We start from the raw sequence: 18607 nt of genomic DNA, 5'->3' as shown, positions 1-18607 counted from the left end.
AAAAGTAAAATCAGCATAAAGGACGTAAGAACGGTGTATATGTTTATACCGTCATACACTCATTTTGAACAAAGGTTACATGGAATACCCATATAAATGATACCTTCTGATTCTAAAATTCATATTAATCATATCTAGTGGATTTTAAAATCATATCTCTTTAAAGGAAAGTAGTAGAATAGTTCACTTACTTTAAATTAATATAAGGGGAGGAGATTCTTTAGGCCTCACTTCTCATATTTCTGTCATTTGGCCTTACCAGTTATTAGCTTCTTGCCCTTCAAGAAAGGTAACATTGCAAATCTGATTGGGTGGCATGTATTACTAGTGTGTGGTTACTTTCCTTAATCTTCCCCTTACCCCCCACACTATTTCCTCACACCTCTCTTCTCCAAGTTCACCTTGGTTTGAGTAGATTGAAAGCCCACTTAGGCCATACCATCCAACTCAATCTTACCAGGTTGATACAGGTTCAGTAGCCTCAAAGCAGCTATTAATAAAGTTGTATATTGATGAGTTGATACCACTGTGTGGAGAGGGGTAAATAGTGGTGGAAGAAGAGCATTTCCAGGTCTCTGGTTATTTCACTACCATAATAGCATTAACTCATCATCTTTAATATGTAATACCTGAAAAGCCATTAATGTATTCAAAAAGAATATTATATCCACACTCTGACAAAAATTATAATGCCCTACATTGCTATACATGTAGGTGAAAAAAAAACAACCTGCAATTTAGATGAAGATTCCTCTTAATCCCTCTATCTCATTAAGGCTTTAGGTTTAAAAGTTCAAAAATATAGCTGCATAAAGTGAACTGTTTTACCTGAATGGCCTGTTCCCTTGTTCTTGACTTCTGTGGTTGCCACAGAAGAGGTGAGTGGACTAACAGGAGGGCTGGAAGTAAAGCTTGCACACCCTGCAGATGTGTTGATTTCAAAATATTCTTGGTTGTGATTCATTCGATGAAAATCCAGAGAAGACACAATAGATGTTCGTTGTTTAGGCTAAAATAAATGAGCATGATGAGAGTATTAATATGATCATGTTCATCTTCAGCCCAGTCTCCCAATTGATTTAATATAACTGATGATTTTTTCAGTTAATCTATCTGGCTTTTATACTTAAAATACATATTGTGCTTTAAAGAGAGACACTAAATAATCCCTTGATGAATTAAATAATGAAAAAAATTATTTAATGAAAAAATATTCTGGCATAGTGGATAAAATAACTTAGACTTTTTTGTTAGATTTCCCCAGAAGACTGTACAAATACAGTACATAGAATTTCTCTTAATAATCAATTCGGAAAGTTGCAATTCTAAGTCACCTTTCATTTAACTAACATTTATTAAGCATATGACATTTGCCAGACCCTGAGGATATAGACTCTAATAATAAAAGAGCTCTTGCAACATTGAAAGCATAATTAAAGCAGTTCTGTTTTTTGATCTCTATATAGTCCAAAAAATTGATAGCATTAGATATTGACCCCAAGTATCATATGCTGGAATTTGATAATTAGAATTAAGTAAAGTTACATAGAACATTTCCCAGCACTTAAGAATCTACATGGTATTTGTTGTGAACTTTGATTTCCTTTTTTAAGGATTTTAATTAATCTCCAAAGAGCAAGAAAAGCCAATTTAAACATAAAAGTTAAAATCATGGAGCAATAGCAGATATAATCTATATACTTTACCAGTAATGGATTGTTCCATATAGCAGTTTTCTGGGTTTTTTCCCCCATAGTTTTAATTATATACACTTTTCTTCCTGCCTAGCAGAACTTCTAACAATGTCCTTTAAAACTGTGGTCTTTTTGGCTCTCAGAATTGTGTGCATTTCCTAAGAATCAATCCAAGTTTTCTTACTTCTTATTTTTGCTCACATTACTGAAATATTAACAATCTCCTATAATAATTAACAAGACATTAACTGCAATTTCTTTACAATAAAATTTACCACACGGGGGAGGAACAAGATGGCAGAGGAGTAGGAGACCTAAATTTCATCTGGTCCCAGGAATTCACCTAGATAGGGATCAAACCATTCTGAACACCTACAAACTCAACAGGAGATCGAAGAAAAGAATAGCAGCAACTCTCTGAACAGAAAAGTGACCACTTTCTGGAAGGTAAGACGTGTGGAGAAGTGAATCTGAGGTGATATTTGGAAAGATAGACGGCGGGGGAGGGGGCTTCCGTCAGGCACTACTGGCAAGTGATAGAGCAGCAGACCACAAAATCGGAACTTTTAGAAGTCTGCTCTGCTGAGGGACGTCACTCCAGTGGCTAAGCGGGGCATGGAACACTCGCTGGGACAGTGTGGTCTCAGGACCCTCGGGGTCACAGGAAGACCAGGGGTGCCTGAGTGCGGCAGAGCTCCCAGGTATCAGAGCGGGGAAGCCAGCTGCAAAGATGGAGCCAAGGAGTGGGCTCTCAGCTCGGGGTTCCATAAACCGTGATCTGTGGCACGGTCGGGCCACTGCTCTTCCAGCAGGGACCCAACAAGTGGCAGATCTGGGGAGACTCCCCTTCCTCCCCTGGGAGGAGCAGCGTGTGGGAGCGCACCACAGGAATCTCCCTTGGTTTGGAGACTCCAAACGGGGTCATGTTCTGGAGACAGAAATGCTTGATCACAGGCCAGGTGAGCATGGAGTGCGGAAGAAGACCGGGGAGATGGGAATGATTGACTTCTTTTCTCTGGGGGTGCACTGAGCAGTGGGGCCCTGAGTTCTTGGCTCCTCCGGGTGGAGATTGGGAGGCTGCCATTTTCATTCTCATCCTCCAAAGCTGTACCGAAAGCTTGCAGGGAACAAAAGCTCCTGAGAGCAAACCCGAGCAGATTACTTAGCCCGGACCGACAAGGGCGGGGCAATTCCGCCTCTGGCAAAGACATTTGGGAACCACAGCAACAGGCCCCTCCACCAGAAGATCAGCAAGAACAGCCTGCCAAGACCAAGTTTACTGATCAATGAGAATGGCAGAACTCCAGCGCTAGGGGAATACTGCACATAGAATTCATGGCTTTTTCCCCCTGATTCTTTAGTCGTTCAAAGTTGATTTTTAAAATTTTCTTTTTCTATTTTTTTAAAATTTTTCTTTTTCCCCTTTTCAACCAACATCGTTATCAATCCCCTTTTTAAAAATCTTTTTTATTTTTCACTTTTAGAGTCATATTCTATCCCTTCATTGTAGTTAACCTTATTTTTTGTATATATATATATATATATGTTGTTCTCACTTTAAAATTTTGGGATACAGTTTCTTCTAACAGACCAAAATATGCTCTAAATCTCTAGTGTATGGCTTTGTTCTAGTCTCCTGCCTAATCACATTCTCTCCCTTTTTTTTTTTAATTTCTCTTCTCTCTTTTTTCAATGAACTTCTTATCAATTCCTTTTATAAAATCTTTTATAATTTTCATCTTTACAGTCATATTCCATACCTTCATCGTATTTACCCTTATTTTTGTACATATATAAGTTTTTCTTTCTTTAAAACTTTGGGAGACAGAGTCTTCTAACAGACCAGAATATGCCCAAAATCTACTGTGTGGCACTGATCTATTCACCAGCCTGATCATATTTGATCCTATTCTTTTTTTTTTTTCCTTTCTTTCCCTTTCTTTTTCCCCCGGTTTTGGGTCTCTTCTGATTTGTTTAGTGTATATGTTTCTGGGGTCATTGTTACCCTGTTAGCAATTTCTTCTCTCATTGATCTGTTCTCCTCTGGACAAAATGACAAGATGGGAACACTCACCTCAAAAAAAAGAACAAGAGGCAGTACCGACTGCCAGGGACCTAATCAATACAGACAGTAGTAAGATGTCAGAACTAGAGTTCAGAATGATGATTATAAAGATACTAGCTGGGCTTGAAAAAAGCATGGAAGATACTAGAGAAACACTTTCTGTAGAAATAAAAGAACTAAAATCTAACCAAGTTGAAATAAAAAAGGCTATTAATGAGGTGCCATCAAAAATGGAGGCTCTAACTGCTAGGATAAATGAGGCAGAAGAGAGAATTAGTGATAGAGAAGACCAAGTGATGGAAAATAAAGAAGCTGAGAAAAAGAGAGATAAACAACTACTGGATCATGAGGGCAGAATTCAAGAGATAATTGATACCATAACAAAACAATATTAGAATAATTGGGATCCCAGAAGAAGAAGAAAGAGAGAGAGAGGCAGAAGGTATATTGGAGCAAATTATAGCAGAGAACTTCCTTAATTTGGGCAAGGAAACAGGTATCAAATTCCAGGAGGCACAGAGAACCCCTCTCAAAATCAATAAAAATAGGTCAACACCCCGACATCTAATAGTAAAATTTACGAGTCCCAGAGACAAAGAGAAAATCCTGAAAGCAGCTCAGGAGAAGAGGTCTGTAACCTATAATGGTAGAAACATTAGATTGGCAGCAGACCTATCCACAGATATCTGGGAGGCCAGAAAGGACTGGCAGGATATATTCAGAGCACTAAATGAGAAAAATATGCAGCCAAGAATACTCTATCCAGCTAGGCTGTCATTGAAAATTGAAGGAGAGATAAAAAGCTTGCAGGACAAACAAAAACTAAAAGAGTTTGCAAACACCAGACCAACCCTACAAGAAATATTGAAAGAGGTCCTCTAAGCAAAGAGAGAGCCTAAAAGTAACATAGAACAGAAAGGAACACAGACAATATACGGTAACAGTCACCTTACAGGCAATACAATGGCACTAAATTCATATCTTTCAATAGTTACCCTTAATGTAAATGGGCTACATGCCCCAATCAAAAGACACAGATTGGATAAAAAATCAAGACCCATCAATATGCTGCCTGCAAGAGACTCATTTTAGACCCAAAGACACCTCCACATTGAAAGTGAGGGGGTGGAAAACCATTTACCATGCTAATGGACACCAAAAGAAAGCTGGGGTGGCAATCCTTATATCTGACAAATTAGATTTTAAGCCAAAGACTATAATAAGAGATGAGGAAGGACACTATATCCTACTTAAAGGGTCTATCCAACAAGAAGATCTAACAATTGTAAATATCTATGCTGCTATATGGGAGCAGCCAATTATATAAGGCAATTAATAACAAAAGCAAAGAAACACATCGATAACAATACAATAATAGTAGGGGACTTCAACACCACCCCCACTGAAATGGACAGATCATCTAAGCAAAAGATCAACAAGGAAGTAAAGGCTTTAAATGACACACTGGACCAAATGGACTTCACAGATATATTCAGAACATTCCATCCCAAAGCAACAGAATACACATTCTTCTCTAGTGCCCATGGAACATTCTCCAGAATAGATCACATCCTAGGTCACAAATCAGGTCTCAACTGGTACCAAAAGATTGGGATCATTCCCTGCCTATTTTCAGACCAAAATGCTTTGAAAGTAGAACTCAGTCACAAGAGGAAAGTCGGAAAGAACTCAAACACATGGAGGCTAAAGAGCATCCTACTAAAGAATGAATGGGTCAACCAGGAAATTAAAGAAGAATTTAAAAAAATTCATGGAAACAAATGAAAATGAAATGACAACTGTCCAAAATCTTTGGAATGCAGCAAAGGCGGTCCTAAGAGGAAAGTATATAGCAATACAAGCCTTTCTCAAGAAACAAGAAAGGTCTCAAATACACAACCTAACCCTACACCCAAAGGAGCTGGAGAAAGAACAGCAAATAAAGCCTAAACCCAGCAGGAGAAGAGAAATAATAAAGATCAGAGCAGAAATCAATGAAATAGAAAGCAAAAGAACAATAGAACAGATCAACAAAACTAGGAGCTGGTTCTTTGAAAGCATTAACAAGATTGATAAGCCCCTGGCCAGACTTATCAAAAAGAAAAGAGAAAAGACCTAAATAAATAAAATCATGAATGAAAGAGGAGAGATCAAAACCAACACCAAAGAAATACAAACAATTATAAGAACATATTATGAGCAACTATAAGCCAGCAAATTAGATAATCTAGAAGAAATGGATGCATTCCTAGAGATGTATGAACTACCAAAACTGAGCCAAGAAGAAGTAGAAAACCTGAACAGACCCATAACCACTAAGGAAATTGAAGCAGTCATCAAAAATCTCCCAACAAACAAGAGCCCAGGGTCAGATGGCTTCCCAGGGGAATTCTACCAAACATTTAAAGAATTAATACCTATTCTCCTGAAACTGTTCCAAAAAATAGAAATGGAAGGAAAACTTCCAAACTCATTTTATGAGGCCAGCATTACTGTGATCCCAAAATCAGACAAAGACCCCATCAAAAAGTAGAACTACAGACCAATATCCCTGATGAACATGGATGCAAAAATTCTCACCAAAATACTAGCCAATAGGATCCAACAGTACATTAAAAGGATTATTCACCATGACCAAGTGGGATTTATTCCAGGACTGCAAGGTTGGTTTAACATCTGCAAATTAATCAATGTGATACATTAATAAAAAAAAGACCAAGAACCATATGATCCTCTCAATTGATGCAGAAAAAGCATTTGACAAAGTACAGCATCATTTCTTGATAAAAACTCTCCACAGTGTAGGGATAGAGGGAAAAGCCCTCAATATCATAAAAGCCATGTACAAAAAGCCCACAGTGAATATCATTCTCAATGGGGAAAAATTGAGAAATTTTCCCCTAAGGTCAGGGACCCAGCAGAGATGTCCACTATCACCACTGCTATTCAACATAGTATTAGAAGTCCTAGCCACAGCAATCAGACCAGAAAAAGAAATCAAAGGCATCTGAATCAGCAAAGAAGAAGTAAAACTTTCACTCTTTGCAGATGATATGATACTTTATGTGGAAAACCCAAAAGACTCCACCCCAAAACTGCTAGAAGTCATACAGGAATTCAGTCAAGTGGCAGGATATAAAATCAATGCACAGAAATCAGTGGCATTCCTATACACCAACAACAACACAGAAGAAAGAGAAATTAAGGAGTCGATCCCATTTACAATTGCACCCAAAACTGTAAGATACCTAGGAATAAATCTAACCAAAGAGGCAAAGAATCGGTCCTCAGAGAACTATAAAATACTCATGAAAGAAATTGAGGAAGACACAAAGAAATGGAAAAACATTCCACGCTCATGGATTGGAAGAACCAATATGAAAATGTCAATGCTACCTAGAGCAATCTACACATTCAATGCAATCCCTATCAAAATACAATCATCTTTTTTCAAAGAAATGGAACAAATAATCCTAAAATTTGTATAGAACTAGAAAAGACCCCAAATAGCCAGAGGAATGTTGAAAAAGAAAAGTAAAGCTGGTGGCATTACAATTCTGGACTTCTAGCTCTATTACAAAGCTGTCATCATCAAGACAGTATGGTACTGGCACAAAAACAGACACATAGATCAATGGAGCAGAATAGAGAGCCCAGAAATGGACCCTCAACTCTATGGTCAACTCATCTTTGACAAAGCAGGAAAGAATGTCCAATGGAAAAAAGACAGTCTCTTCAACAAATGGTGTTGGGAAAATTGGACAGCCACGTGCAGAAGAATGAAACTGGACCATTTCCTTACACCACACACAAAAATAGACTCAAAATGGTTGAAAGACGTAAATGTGAGACAGGAGTCCATCAAAATCCTAGAGGAGAACACAGGCAGCAACCTCTTCATCCTCAGCCGCAGCAACTTCTTCCTAGAAACATCGCCAAAGGCAAGGGAAGCAAGGGCAAAAATGAACAATTGGGACTTCATCAAGATAAAAAGCTTTTGCACAGCAAAAGAAACAGTCAACAAAACCAAAAAACAACTGACAGAATGGGAGAAGATATTTTCAAATGACATATATGATAAAGGGCTAGTATCCAAAATCTATAAAGAACTTATCAAACTCAACACCCAAAGAACAAATAATCCAATCAAGAAATGGGCACAAGACATGAACAGACATTTTTCCAAAGAAGACATCCACATGGCCAACAGACACATGAAAAAGTGCTCAACATCACTCAGCATTAGGGAAATCCAAATCAAAACCTCAATGAGATACCACTCCACACCAGTCAGAATAGCTCAAATTAACAAGTCAGGAAATGACAGATGTTGGCGAGGATGCGGAGAAAGGGGAACCCTCCTACACTGTTCGAATGTAAGCTGGTGCGGCCACTCTGGAAAACAGTATGGTGGTTCTTCAAAAGTTGAAAATAGAGCAACTCTATGACCCAGCAATTGCACTACTGGGTATTTACCACAAAGATACAAATGTAGTGATCCGAAGGGGTATGTGCACCCCGATGTTTATAGCAGCAATGTCCACAATAGCCAAACTATGGAAAGAGCCAAGATGTCCATCAACAGATGCATGGATAAAAAAGATGTGTTATGTATATATACAATGTAATATTATGCAGCCATCAAAAAAAAAAAAACCAAAAAACCAAAATCTTGCCATTTGCAATGACGTGGATGAAACTAGAGTGTATTATGCTAAGCGAAATAAGTCAATCTGAGAAAGACAAGTATCATATGATCTCACTGATATGAGGAATTCTCAGGAAACAAACTGAGTTTTGCTGGAGTGGTGGGGTTTGGGAGGGATGGGGTGGCTGGGTAATAGACATTGGGGAGGGTATGTGCTATGGTGAGCATTCTGAATTATGGAAGACTGATGAATCACAGACATGTACCTCTGAAACAAATAATACATTATATGTTAAAAAAAGAAGAAGAAGAAGAACTAGTAGGAAGGGAAAAATGAAGTGGGGGAAATTGGAGGGGGAAATGAACCATGAGAGACTATGGACTCTGAGAAAAAAACTGAAGGTTTTAGAGGGGAGGGGGTGGGGGAATGGGTTAGCCTAGTTTTGGGTATTAAGGAGGGTATATATTGAATGGAGCATTGGGTGTTATATGCAAACAATGAATCATGGAACACAACATCAAAAATTAATGATGTAATGAATGGTGACTAACATAACATAATAAAACTAAAAAACAATAAAAATAAATAAAATTTACTGTATTTTACTATCCCCAAAGTACAATAAACTTTTGGCTTACTAACATTTTCACTGCTCTCAAATACCTGATAATTTAACCACTATACTCCATAGATTATTTTTCTGCAAAATATTCAGGTTACCCTCTCTCTTCCAGTTTATCACGTTTTTTTTTAAGTAGATATCATTTAGTCTATAATCTAATATATACAATGATAATGAAAAGGTCTCTATTTTATTGGGGTTTTTTTATATAAAGGGTGCAAATCATCACACTATGCTTTACTATTTCACTATTACCATATTTTTATGAAAGAGGTTTAGGGGCATTGCTATATAAGCAAGTCATTTATCATTATGACATATCAACTCGGTAGTAGAATTCAAATTAGTACCTGCATAGGATTCAGTTGATTTTGAAGTATGAAAGATTGGGGTGTAATGTCAGGCTTAGTTTCTCATCAAATGTCTGTCCTTGGGGCTAATGAATCTCAATTTCACATTCATGTTCTTTCTAATAGATGATATAACAGTAATTAAAAGGCATGAAATATGACACCGGCTCCAATGGAAACACAAGTACGTCCATCATCTTCATTTTGTTTTATCATATTATGTTATGATTTTGTTTCACTTCATATATAAGCAATGGACAAAATTTGTATAATGTTCCTTCTCATAAACTTTATAAAGATCAAGCCAACTGATACATATGACTCCTTTACTTCTGTTTCTTTTTTTAATGAACAATTCTTCTAATAAGTTGGATGTGAAGGTAAAGAAAAAGTTATAAATAAATGGAAATTAGAAAAAATTCACTAGACCTAAAGTAATTTCTTTGTGCTTAGAGTTTAGCCTTGAAGATACATTTTTTGGTGTTTAATTTTACTTTTTAAATTTTTAATTTAATTTTTTTTATTATGTTCAGTTAACCAACGTGTAGTACATCATTAGTTTTTGATGTAGTGTTCAATGATTCATTAGTTGTGTATAACAGCCAGTGCTCATCAGAACACGTGCCCTCAATACCCATTACCCAGTTACCCCATCCCCTCAACCCCCTCCCTTCTGTAACCCTCATTTACTTCTGTTTCTTTATTTAAAGATTTTATTTATTTATTTATTTATTTATTTATTTATTTATTTATTTATTTATGAGAGAGAGCAGGAAGAAAGAGAGAGGGAGCATGAGTGGGGGGAGGGGCAGAGGGAGAGGGAGAAGCAGACTCCCCACTGAGCAGGGAGCCCTACACCGGACTTGAACCCAGGATCCTGGGACCATGACCCAAGCAGAAGGCAAACGGTTTACCGACTGAGCCACCCAGGCTACTTCCGTTTCTTAAACACATATTTCTGAACTTGACTATCCAAAGCTCTAAGTATGTTGAAATCACAATTTGTTATGCAATCATGAAAGCAAACAGGCTATTTTGTTGTTGTTGTTGTATTGATTCATTCTAAAAATATTTGCTTAGTGTATACTAAATTGCAGATACCTTGATAAGCAGTGTGATAGGAATAAGACTAATAAGACATTGTCCCTGTTCTCCAGGTTATTATAGACTTGAAGTGGGAGAAGGGATGGTGCATGAAGGAAGAAACAAGCAATCCAAGGATTATGCATTACTGCAGTATTATACAGTGATAAGGTCTATGATAAGTGGAGGCACAAAATATAAAAGGTGAGCCTCTACTTTAGGGAGGGGATCAGGAAAGGCTTCCACAAGCAGGTGATTGATGGCTGAGTTGAATCTCAGTGAAGCAGAGATGGTAGACAGACAAAAGAGGTTGGGGAGAAGAAAAGTACAAACTACAAATAGTTCATAATAGCTGTAGTGCAGAGAATGTGAGGGAGTGGTGGTTTTAAGCCATGAGATATTACAAGTTGCAGGGGTCCAAATCATAAAAGGTTCTAATGCCAAGGTTAAGCAGTTTGTCTTTAACCTAAATATTTTAAGGAATCCCAGAATGATTTCCAAGCAAGAGGATTTCATGGTTGGGTGTGCATTTTAATAAGCTCATTTTAACAGTTTAGAGAATGGATTGGTCAAGGCTGGATTAAAGGAAGGGAGACCAATTAGGAAGATGTTAAAGAGTTCCAACCAAGACACAGTGAGGTTCTGAGGTAAAGCAGTGGCAACAGGGTTGGAGATAGCAGATGTTTTTAGGAGATGTTAATAAGGTTAGCTCTTCAGGTCTTGGCATCTGATTGGATGTGAAGGTTGATTTTAAGGAAGGAGTCTAGGGTGACTCACAGATTTTTGCTTGGGTAGATGCCAGAAGATAAGTTTTGTTTTGTTTTGTTTTGTTTTGTGGTGAAAAACAGAAATGTATGCATTCCTATACCAGAAGTATACAAGATGTATGCTCATATGCTCCTGGGATTCAGTATAGACTGCTTAATTCATGGTTATGCAAATCTATGTGGTATTTCCCTTTCTTTCTTTGAGCAGAGTGCTATGATCTCACTGTAACATGGCTTCAAATAAAATAACTGGAGGAAGGGAGACAGGCTAATGGAAATTCCAACAGAAGAAACCATGGATCAGTGATCATCCAACCGCATTCTTATTTGCTTCTTCAGAACTGTCTGTTTATTATTAGCCAGGAACTTTGATGGGGGAGTTATTGCCCAAAGCTCTCTGAGTATCTGAGAAGATGAAGAATCATTATATGTTAGTCATGCTTTAAGAAAGGGATCAGCAAACTATGGCCTGTGGCCATATCTGTGGCCCAAATCTGATCTGCCTCTTGTTTCTGAAAATAAGTTTTACTGGGACACAGCTATGTCCATTCATTTATTTATTATCTATGGTTGTTCTCATGGTACAGTGTCAGTGTTGAGAAGTTGTGACAAAGGCCATAGTATTCACAACCCTTAAAATATTTACTGTCTGTCCTGTAGAGAAAACATTCATTGACAAACCCCTGTTCTAAGGGATCACTTTGCACATCATTTTAGTGCTCAACAAAATCATAAATAGAGGTTCCCATTTATTTCCTAGCCTATGTGCATTTAGGTTGGGGATGTGTGACTAATCCTGACCAAATGACTGTTCGTCAGTCCCTATGCCCCACTTACTCTCCAGAAGATGTAGTTGTAGGATGAAGGAGGGTCATTCAACCCAAAATGGGCTTTGTGAGAAGTTGAAGTAAACCTCCTTTATGTTAAACTGCTGAGATTCTGGGTTTGTCTGTTGTGGCAGCTAGCATAACTTACCCTAACTAGCACAATGCAGTGGATTAGAGAGATTAAAGAATTTACTCAAGATTACATAGTTAGCAGAAGGGCTTAGATTAGAAGAAAGGTTCATGTGTTCAAATCTAGAGACAAGTGGATGGTGCCTCAAAGCACGGACAGAGGTGGGATTAAAAAAAGGTAGCTATGTGGAGAAATGAAATAACAACAATGGGAAAAAAGAATAAAGAGATGGTAACAATATTAAAAATGGAGATTAGAGAAGATGAGTCTGGAATATTCACTCAAACTTTGATTTTAATACATTCCATTTTTCTAACTATTGTGATGGAATCTTGCTAAGCCATACAGTACAAGAAAGAAAGTGTTTTCACAAATTCACTGAAATTACAAATAAAATTTCCAAGTTTCAATGTGTAAAATGAGTTGCACCTGTGTCCACTGTGGCTACTCTAAAACATCTCCCTCCCTTGTGGCCCAACACTCATATCTCTCTACTTTCCAAAGGACTTGCTCCCACATATATTTACTTAACAGAGTCAGCAAACTATAGATCATGGGCCAAATCCAGGCTTTAATTCTTATAAAGCCTGTGAGCTAAGGATGGTTTTTACATTTTTAATGGTTAAAGAAAAAAATAAAAATAACATTAGTGACAGGTGAAAATTATATGAAGCTCAAATTTCAGTGTCCATAAATAAAGTTTTACTGGAACATACACATACCCATTCATTTGCATGTGGTCTATGACTGTTTTCACACTACCATAGCAGAGCTGAGTAGTTATAACAGAGACCATATGACCCACAAAGGCTGAATTATTTTATTCTCTGGTCTTTTACAGAAAAAGTTGGTGACCCTATAGATTGATTAGGAAATGTCTCTGAGGAGCTAAAATGGAACAGCTATGTGAATGACTGAAATAGTCAGAGGCAGCTCCATAGAGTTGCTGGAACCAGTGGCAACATGAAAACGTGGGGCACTTTGTCCTAAAAGCAGGACAAAAACCACAACATTTTCCTGTCTTCCATGGTCTTATTTGCTACTTAATATCTTATTCCCTTGGGCATGGGGACACTCACAGGGTGAGAGAACATCCTCATAGGTACACAGGTGGCTCTGCCCTGGAAATGCGTGCATGCACCCAACCTTCATCCTCCCCACACTCAGGCTCTCACTCCTGCATCAGCAGTTGCTGGCTTGGCCAGAAGCACTGCAATTATAGGAGCAAGTGGCCAAGAAATCCTCCCAGGAAGGTGGGGAGATGTAGGAGGTGGGACCACAGATGGGCCCAAGCTCCGTTTTCCCACAGACTTCACTTACAAAACACAAACTCAGAGATAAAAAACAGTAAGAATTTTAGACAGCAACCTAAGAGCATTAAACCCCAAGCATGGGGCCCTTCTTTGTGTGGGGCCCAACGAGACTGCACTGGTTCCCACATCCACGAAGCCAGTGCCATCTTAGTCCCTAAAAGGGACTAATGTGTAAATTCACTGGTATAATGTACAGGATGACATGCATTTCCTATACTTATTGTAGTTTCTCTTAATCAGAGCCTATTATTTTAAGAATTATCTTTATGTTCTGTAAAGATATAAATGAAATATAACATATTCTGATACGACTTTAAAAAATTTCATGGCATTTCTGCAAACCAGTTAGATATGATTCACATACAAATAAAATGAGAACACATAATTCCTGACTGGGATGAGATTTAGGTAACATAGGGGTACATTTACTTCCAAATATTCTCTGAATTAGAATCTAAGTTTCAAATATCCACTTTTATGCTTCATTTTCTATTATTTTCAAGTTATTTAAACTACTGGACATTTTAAAAATCCACTTACTTAGATTTAAGTGGATTTTAAATCATTTGAATTAACTTAATTATAAAGGGACCTCATCAACCTCCTAATAAAATGTCAAATAGGACTAGAGGGATGCTTTGGTGTCAGTACAAAGAAAAAGCACTAGCAAAAGACAGGGTGATATTAAATCTCCAAGAAAAAGCAACCTTCAAAATGAGTTCCTAAAGACAGCTGAATGTCAGAAAATTAGCTAGTGACATCCATAGAAATATGTGGAAATGACAGACTTTCCAAACATTAGCCCACTGATAAACTATATCAATATGAAGCAAAGTCCCATCAAGCCAATGGTAATAAAATCAGATGCTTTCTTAAATACTTTTTAAAATGAGGATGAGGTGGGTCATAAAAATGGGAAGCTAGATCAGTAGTATTTTCTTTCAGAACTTTAATCCACCTGGAATATCTTGTGTAGATGGTGAAAAAAATTTAGTTCTAAGCATTTTTTCCCAGAATAATAGCTTACTGCCCAATACCATCATTCCCTCACTGATTTGAAATCTCACCTTTATCATACACTAAATTTCCAAATATAAATTGCATTTACATTTTTTGACTGAACTATGTTCTTGTTAATCTACTTGTCTATTCCTGTGCTAATACTATACTCTCTTAATCACTGTTATGGCTCCTCCCCCTACTTCTAGAGCTCCTAGTCAACAGACATTGGATCTCTTTGATCCTCCTTGTTTTATATTCTGGTATTATTCTACAATTTGGTATCCTAAAGCACTTTCATCAATTTGTTAAAAAAAATACTACTGAGCATTAGCCATGTGTTAGATACTGTTCTAGGCTCTGGAGATATATCAGTGAACAAATAAGATAAGGCACAAAACTTTTAGCCACATTATCATGACTTTAGGTGTAATGATCATATTTTAATTTTAATTTTTTTTTTTAAAGATTTTATTTATTTATTTGAGAGTGAGAGACAGAGATATCAAGAGAGGGCACGAGTGGGAAGGAGAGGGAAAAGCAGGCGCCCCCCTGAGCAGGGAGCCCAATGTGGGACTCGATCCCAGGACCCTGGGATCATGACCTGAGCCAAGAGCAGATGCTTAACCGACTGAGCCACCCAGGCACCCCATATTTTTAATTTTCAATAACTTTTCTTGTTTTCCAAATATTCCATTTAAAAAAAATAATCTGTTCTTAACATTATGAGTTCAATAACCCTCTCAAATCTAAGGATATTGATTACAATCTTTTTCTGTCATTAATTCTGTTTTCTCAAAGGTCATTTACTTTGTTTGTTGATCTTTGTTCCTCTCTTTTTAATTGTTAATTTTCCTCAAACATCTGGTGTTTTTGGTCAACCATTTTTAATTACCTAGGACACTGCCCATCTCTCTCTTGCTTCAATTCCCACAGTAGAGGCTTCAGCAGACTCTTCCCCTTACTGGGATAGTTATTACCATCTGGTAAGAAAACAAAGCCAATTGCTCCATGTATAAGACGCTGAGGTTCTTTAGTTGTCCTGATTAATCTCTGTCTAAATCCAATGCCATTTGTCTTTATCTTTCAGAAGTTCCCAAATGCTTCTCCTAGTAGTACTCACTGTTCATCACTGCTATGGATTTATCTTTATTTTTATATTTATTTTACAATTTTAATTGTACATACAGAGGGAGAGGATGTAAAAAGTTGGGATCAGTTCACCTTCTTGAGTTAGATTCTCATACTTCTGTGCATTGATCACTTTTAAAACAGTATAAAGAAAGGATCTGCAGGAGTCCAGATGACAACTCAGTAGGGGTAGAAATTATTAAACATTTTATTACAGATATCATAAAAATTGAAAACAATTTCTATTTTTTTTCTTTTCAATGAAAGAAAAAAAATTTAAATGAGGTACATTTTTTTTTCATGAATATAATAGTTAATCTGTTTAAGACTTATTCTAAAGATGTAGAACTTCCTATCTTTGGCTTTGGGCTTTGGGTAAGCAAAATACCATTCCTTTGCTGTAGAGTTATAGACAAACATAGATAGGAAAAAAAAAGTATGACCACTACAAGGAAGTTAAAGTGGGTGTGAGTAAGTATCAGATGCTTAAGAGGAGTACACCCTCTTCTAGGAACTTGATTTATCTCATTTAAGCCTATAAGTTGGTATTAGAAGTAGCTATTACTCTTTCCATTTTACAACGTACTTGAGATTTAGAGATAGTCTCACACTTACATGGGAGAACTGAAATTAAAACACAATCTATTAAATTTCAAATTGATTACATTTTCCCCTAGGACATTACACTAGAAATAAAGCAAGAAGAAGCATAAAGTTACAGGTGAAGCCAAGAGCCTAATAGCTCTTTAGTTTCTCATCTTTACATCAATGCGCATTTTCCTATTCTCAGGCCATTGGCAGTACTGATTTTTTTTTAAACAATCATCATTTTATGGAGTATTGAAGAAAATTCAATGGGTGGAAAATAGGAACAAATAGAATCTAATTTTGCTACATATTAAACTCTTACAGTTACTAGATGTTAAATTAAAAGAAAGGAAGAAATTTTTAAAAATCTTTATATTTTCTACTTCTAGCACTTCAATTTATATCATTTTTATATGGAGATATTTGCCAAAGGATTAACATATATAGTCATCTTCTACTAAAAGACACAAAATTATAAAACTCTTAGTATATTCCTAGTAGCTAGTATATATTGGAATGAGTATAAAGTTTTTAAAATGGAAAATCCATATTTCTCCTTATGAAATAGTTTCTGCATATAAGTTATTCACACATGAACTGGAAAGACTACATATAGTTTTATTTGATAAAAGTGTTAAGTAGTTCTGGACTCAACATAGATATGGAAGAATTGGAGAGCCCTTGACTTCCAAACTATGAAGTTTGTTCTTATAGATCTTTCTCCTACCATTAAAATACTCATGACTATCTTATAAAACAATATTTTTTAAATTAGGCATTACAAATATTTATGCATTAATATTTCAAAGATCCTCAAGTCAAATGCAGATGTGTATAAAATTAAAAACAAGACCAGCTTTATTTCCCACATTTAGGTTCTTTAAAAAAATTAAATGATTTGTTTCAGTTTAAGAGAAGCAGGAAGTAATTATACAAAGGATTACAGAAGATATGTTCTGAGCAGCCAAAATAGGAAGCTCGTATCACTGTGTGGATGAAAGAAAGAAATTTTTACAAATAAAGGTGCACATCACCTTTTTTTTTTTTTACAACTTAACATTTTTAATTATATTTTTTGTTTGGAAATAATTGTTGATTCCCATGCAGCTATAAAAATAATACAGAGAAATCTCATGTACTCTTTTCATAGTTTTCTCCATTGATATATCTTGAACATCACAACCAGGATACTGACACTGATACAGCCAAAGAACAACAGTTCCATCCCACAGGGATCCCTCTCATTGCCTCATCACCCTTTTACAGCTACACCTACTTCTCTCCTGCCCCCACTTCTTCCTGAACTCTTGTCAACCACTAATCTGTTCTCTTATTTCTATAATTTGTCATGTCAAAAAATCATATATAGATAAATAGATGTATGATAAATAGAATCATACAGTATATAAACTTTTGGAATTGGCTTTTCTCAGCATAGTTCTCTGGAGATGCATCCAAGCTATTGTGTGTATCAAAATTTTGTTCCTTTTCCTGCTGGGTAGTATTCAATTGTATGAATGTAGCACAGTTTGTTTAACCATTCACCCATTAAAGGACATCCAGTTGTCTCCATTTCTCAGCTATAAATAATGCTGCTATGAATATTTGTGTACAGGTTTTTGGGTGAACTTAAGTTTTCATTTAGCTGGGATAAATTCTCAGGAGTACAAATGCTGAGTGATATGGTAGTAAAGTGTTTAATGTTTTAAGAAACTGCCAACTGTTTTCAGATTTGCTGTACCATTTTACATTTCTACCAGCAATGTATGAGCTTCTCTGTATCCCCACTAGCATTTGATGTCATCACTACTTTTTATTTTAGCCATTCTGATAGATGTGTAGTAATATCTCATTATAGCTTTCATTTGCATTTCCCTAATTGTTAATAATATCAAAAATATTTTCATGTGCTTATTTGCCATTTGTATATCCTTGGCAGTGAAATGTCACTTCATGTCTTTTGCCTATTTTCTAACTGGATTGTTTGTTTTTATTCTGTTTAGAATGTTCTAGATATTCGTTCTTTATCAGGTATGTGGCTTACAAATATTTTCTTTGGTCTATATTTGTCTTTTTATCTCTTAACAGAATTTTTCACAGAGCAAACATTTTTAATTTTGATTAAGTACAATTTATCAATTTTTCCTTTTATAGATCATGGCTCTGGTATCAAGTATAAGAACTCTTGGTCTAGCTCTAGACCCTAAAGATTTTCTTCTATGTTTTTTTCTAAAAGTTTTATAGTTTAAATTTTACATTCAAGTCAGTTATCCATTTGAGATAATTTTTATAAAAGCTATGAGAATTAGGCCAAATTTCCATTTTTTGCCTATGTATGTCTAATTGCTCCAGCACCATTTGCTGAAAAGGCTATCTTTTCCCTCCATTG

At 36.3% G+C, this 18607-nt stretch overlaps 1 protein-coding gene across 1 annotated transcript in view; it reads right to left on the bottom strand.

Annotated features, from left to right (window-relative positions):
* The window catches only part of ANKS1B (ankyrin repeat and sterile alpha motif domain containing 1B), a 1110621-nt gene that overhangs the window by 635657 nt on the left and 456357 nt on the right, over positions 1 to 18607 (bottom strand). Inside the window, exon 12 of the mRNA XM_064590752.1 lies at positions 829 to 1009. Within this exon, the coding sequence (XP_064446822.1) occupies positions 829 to 1009 (181 nt within the window). The remainder of the gene's footprint in view (positions 1 to 828; positions 1010 to 18607) is intronic.

Source organism: Mirounga angustirostris, unplaced genomic scaffold, assembly GCF_029215605.1.
Source record: "Mirounga angustirostris isolate CCGP_5_RB_7025 unplaced genomic scaffold, mMirAng1.0.hap1 SCAF_5, whole genome shotgun sequence".
Classification (NCBI taxonomy): Eukaryota; Metazoa; Chordata; class Mammalia; order Carnivora; family Phocidae; genus Mirounga; species Mirounga angustirostris.
This window is presented reverse-complemented; position numbering and strand designations above follow the sequence as displayed.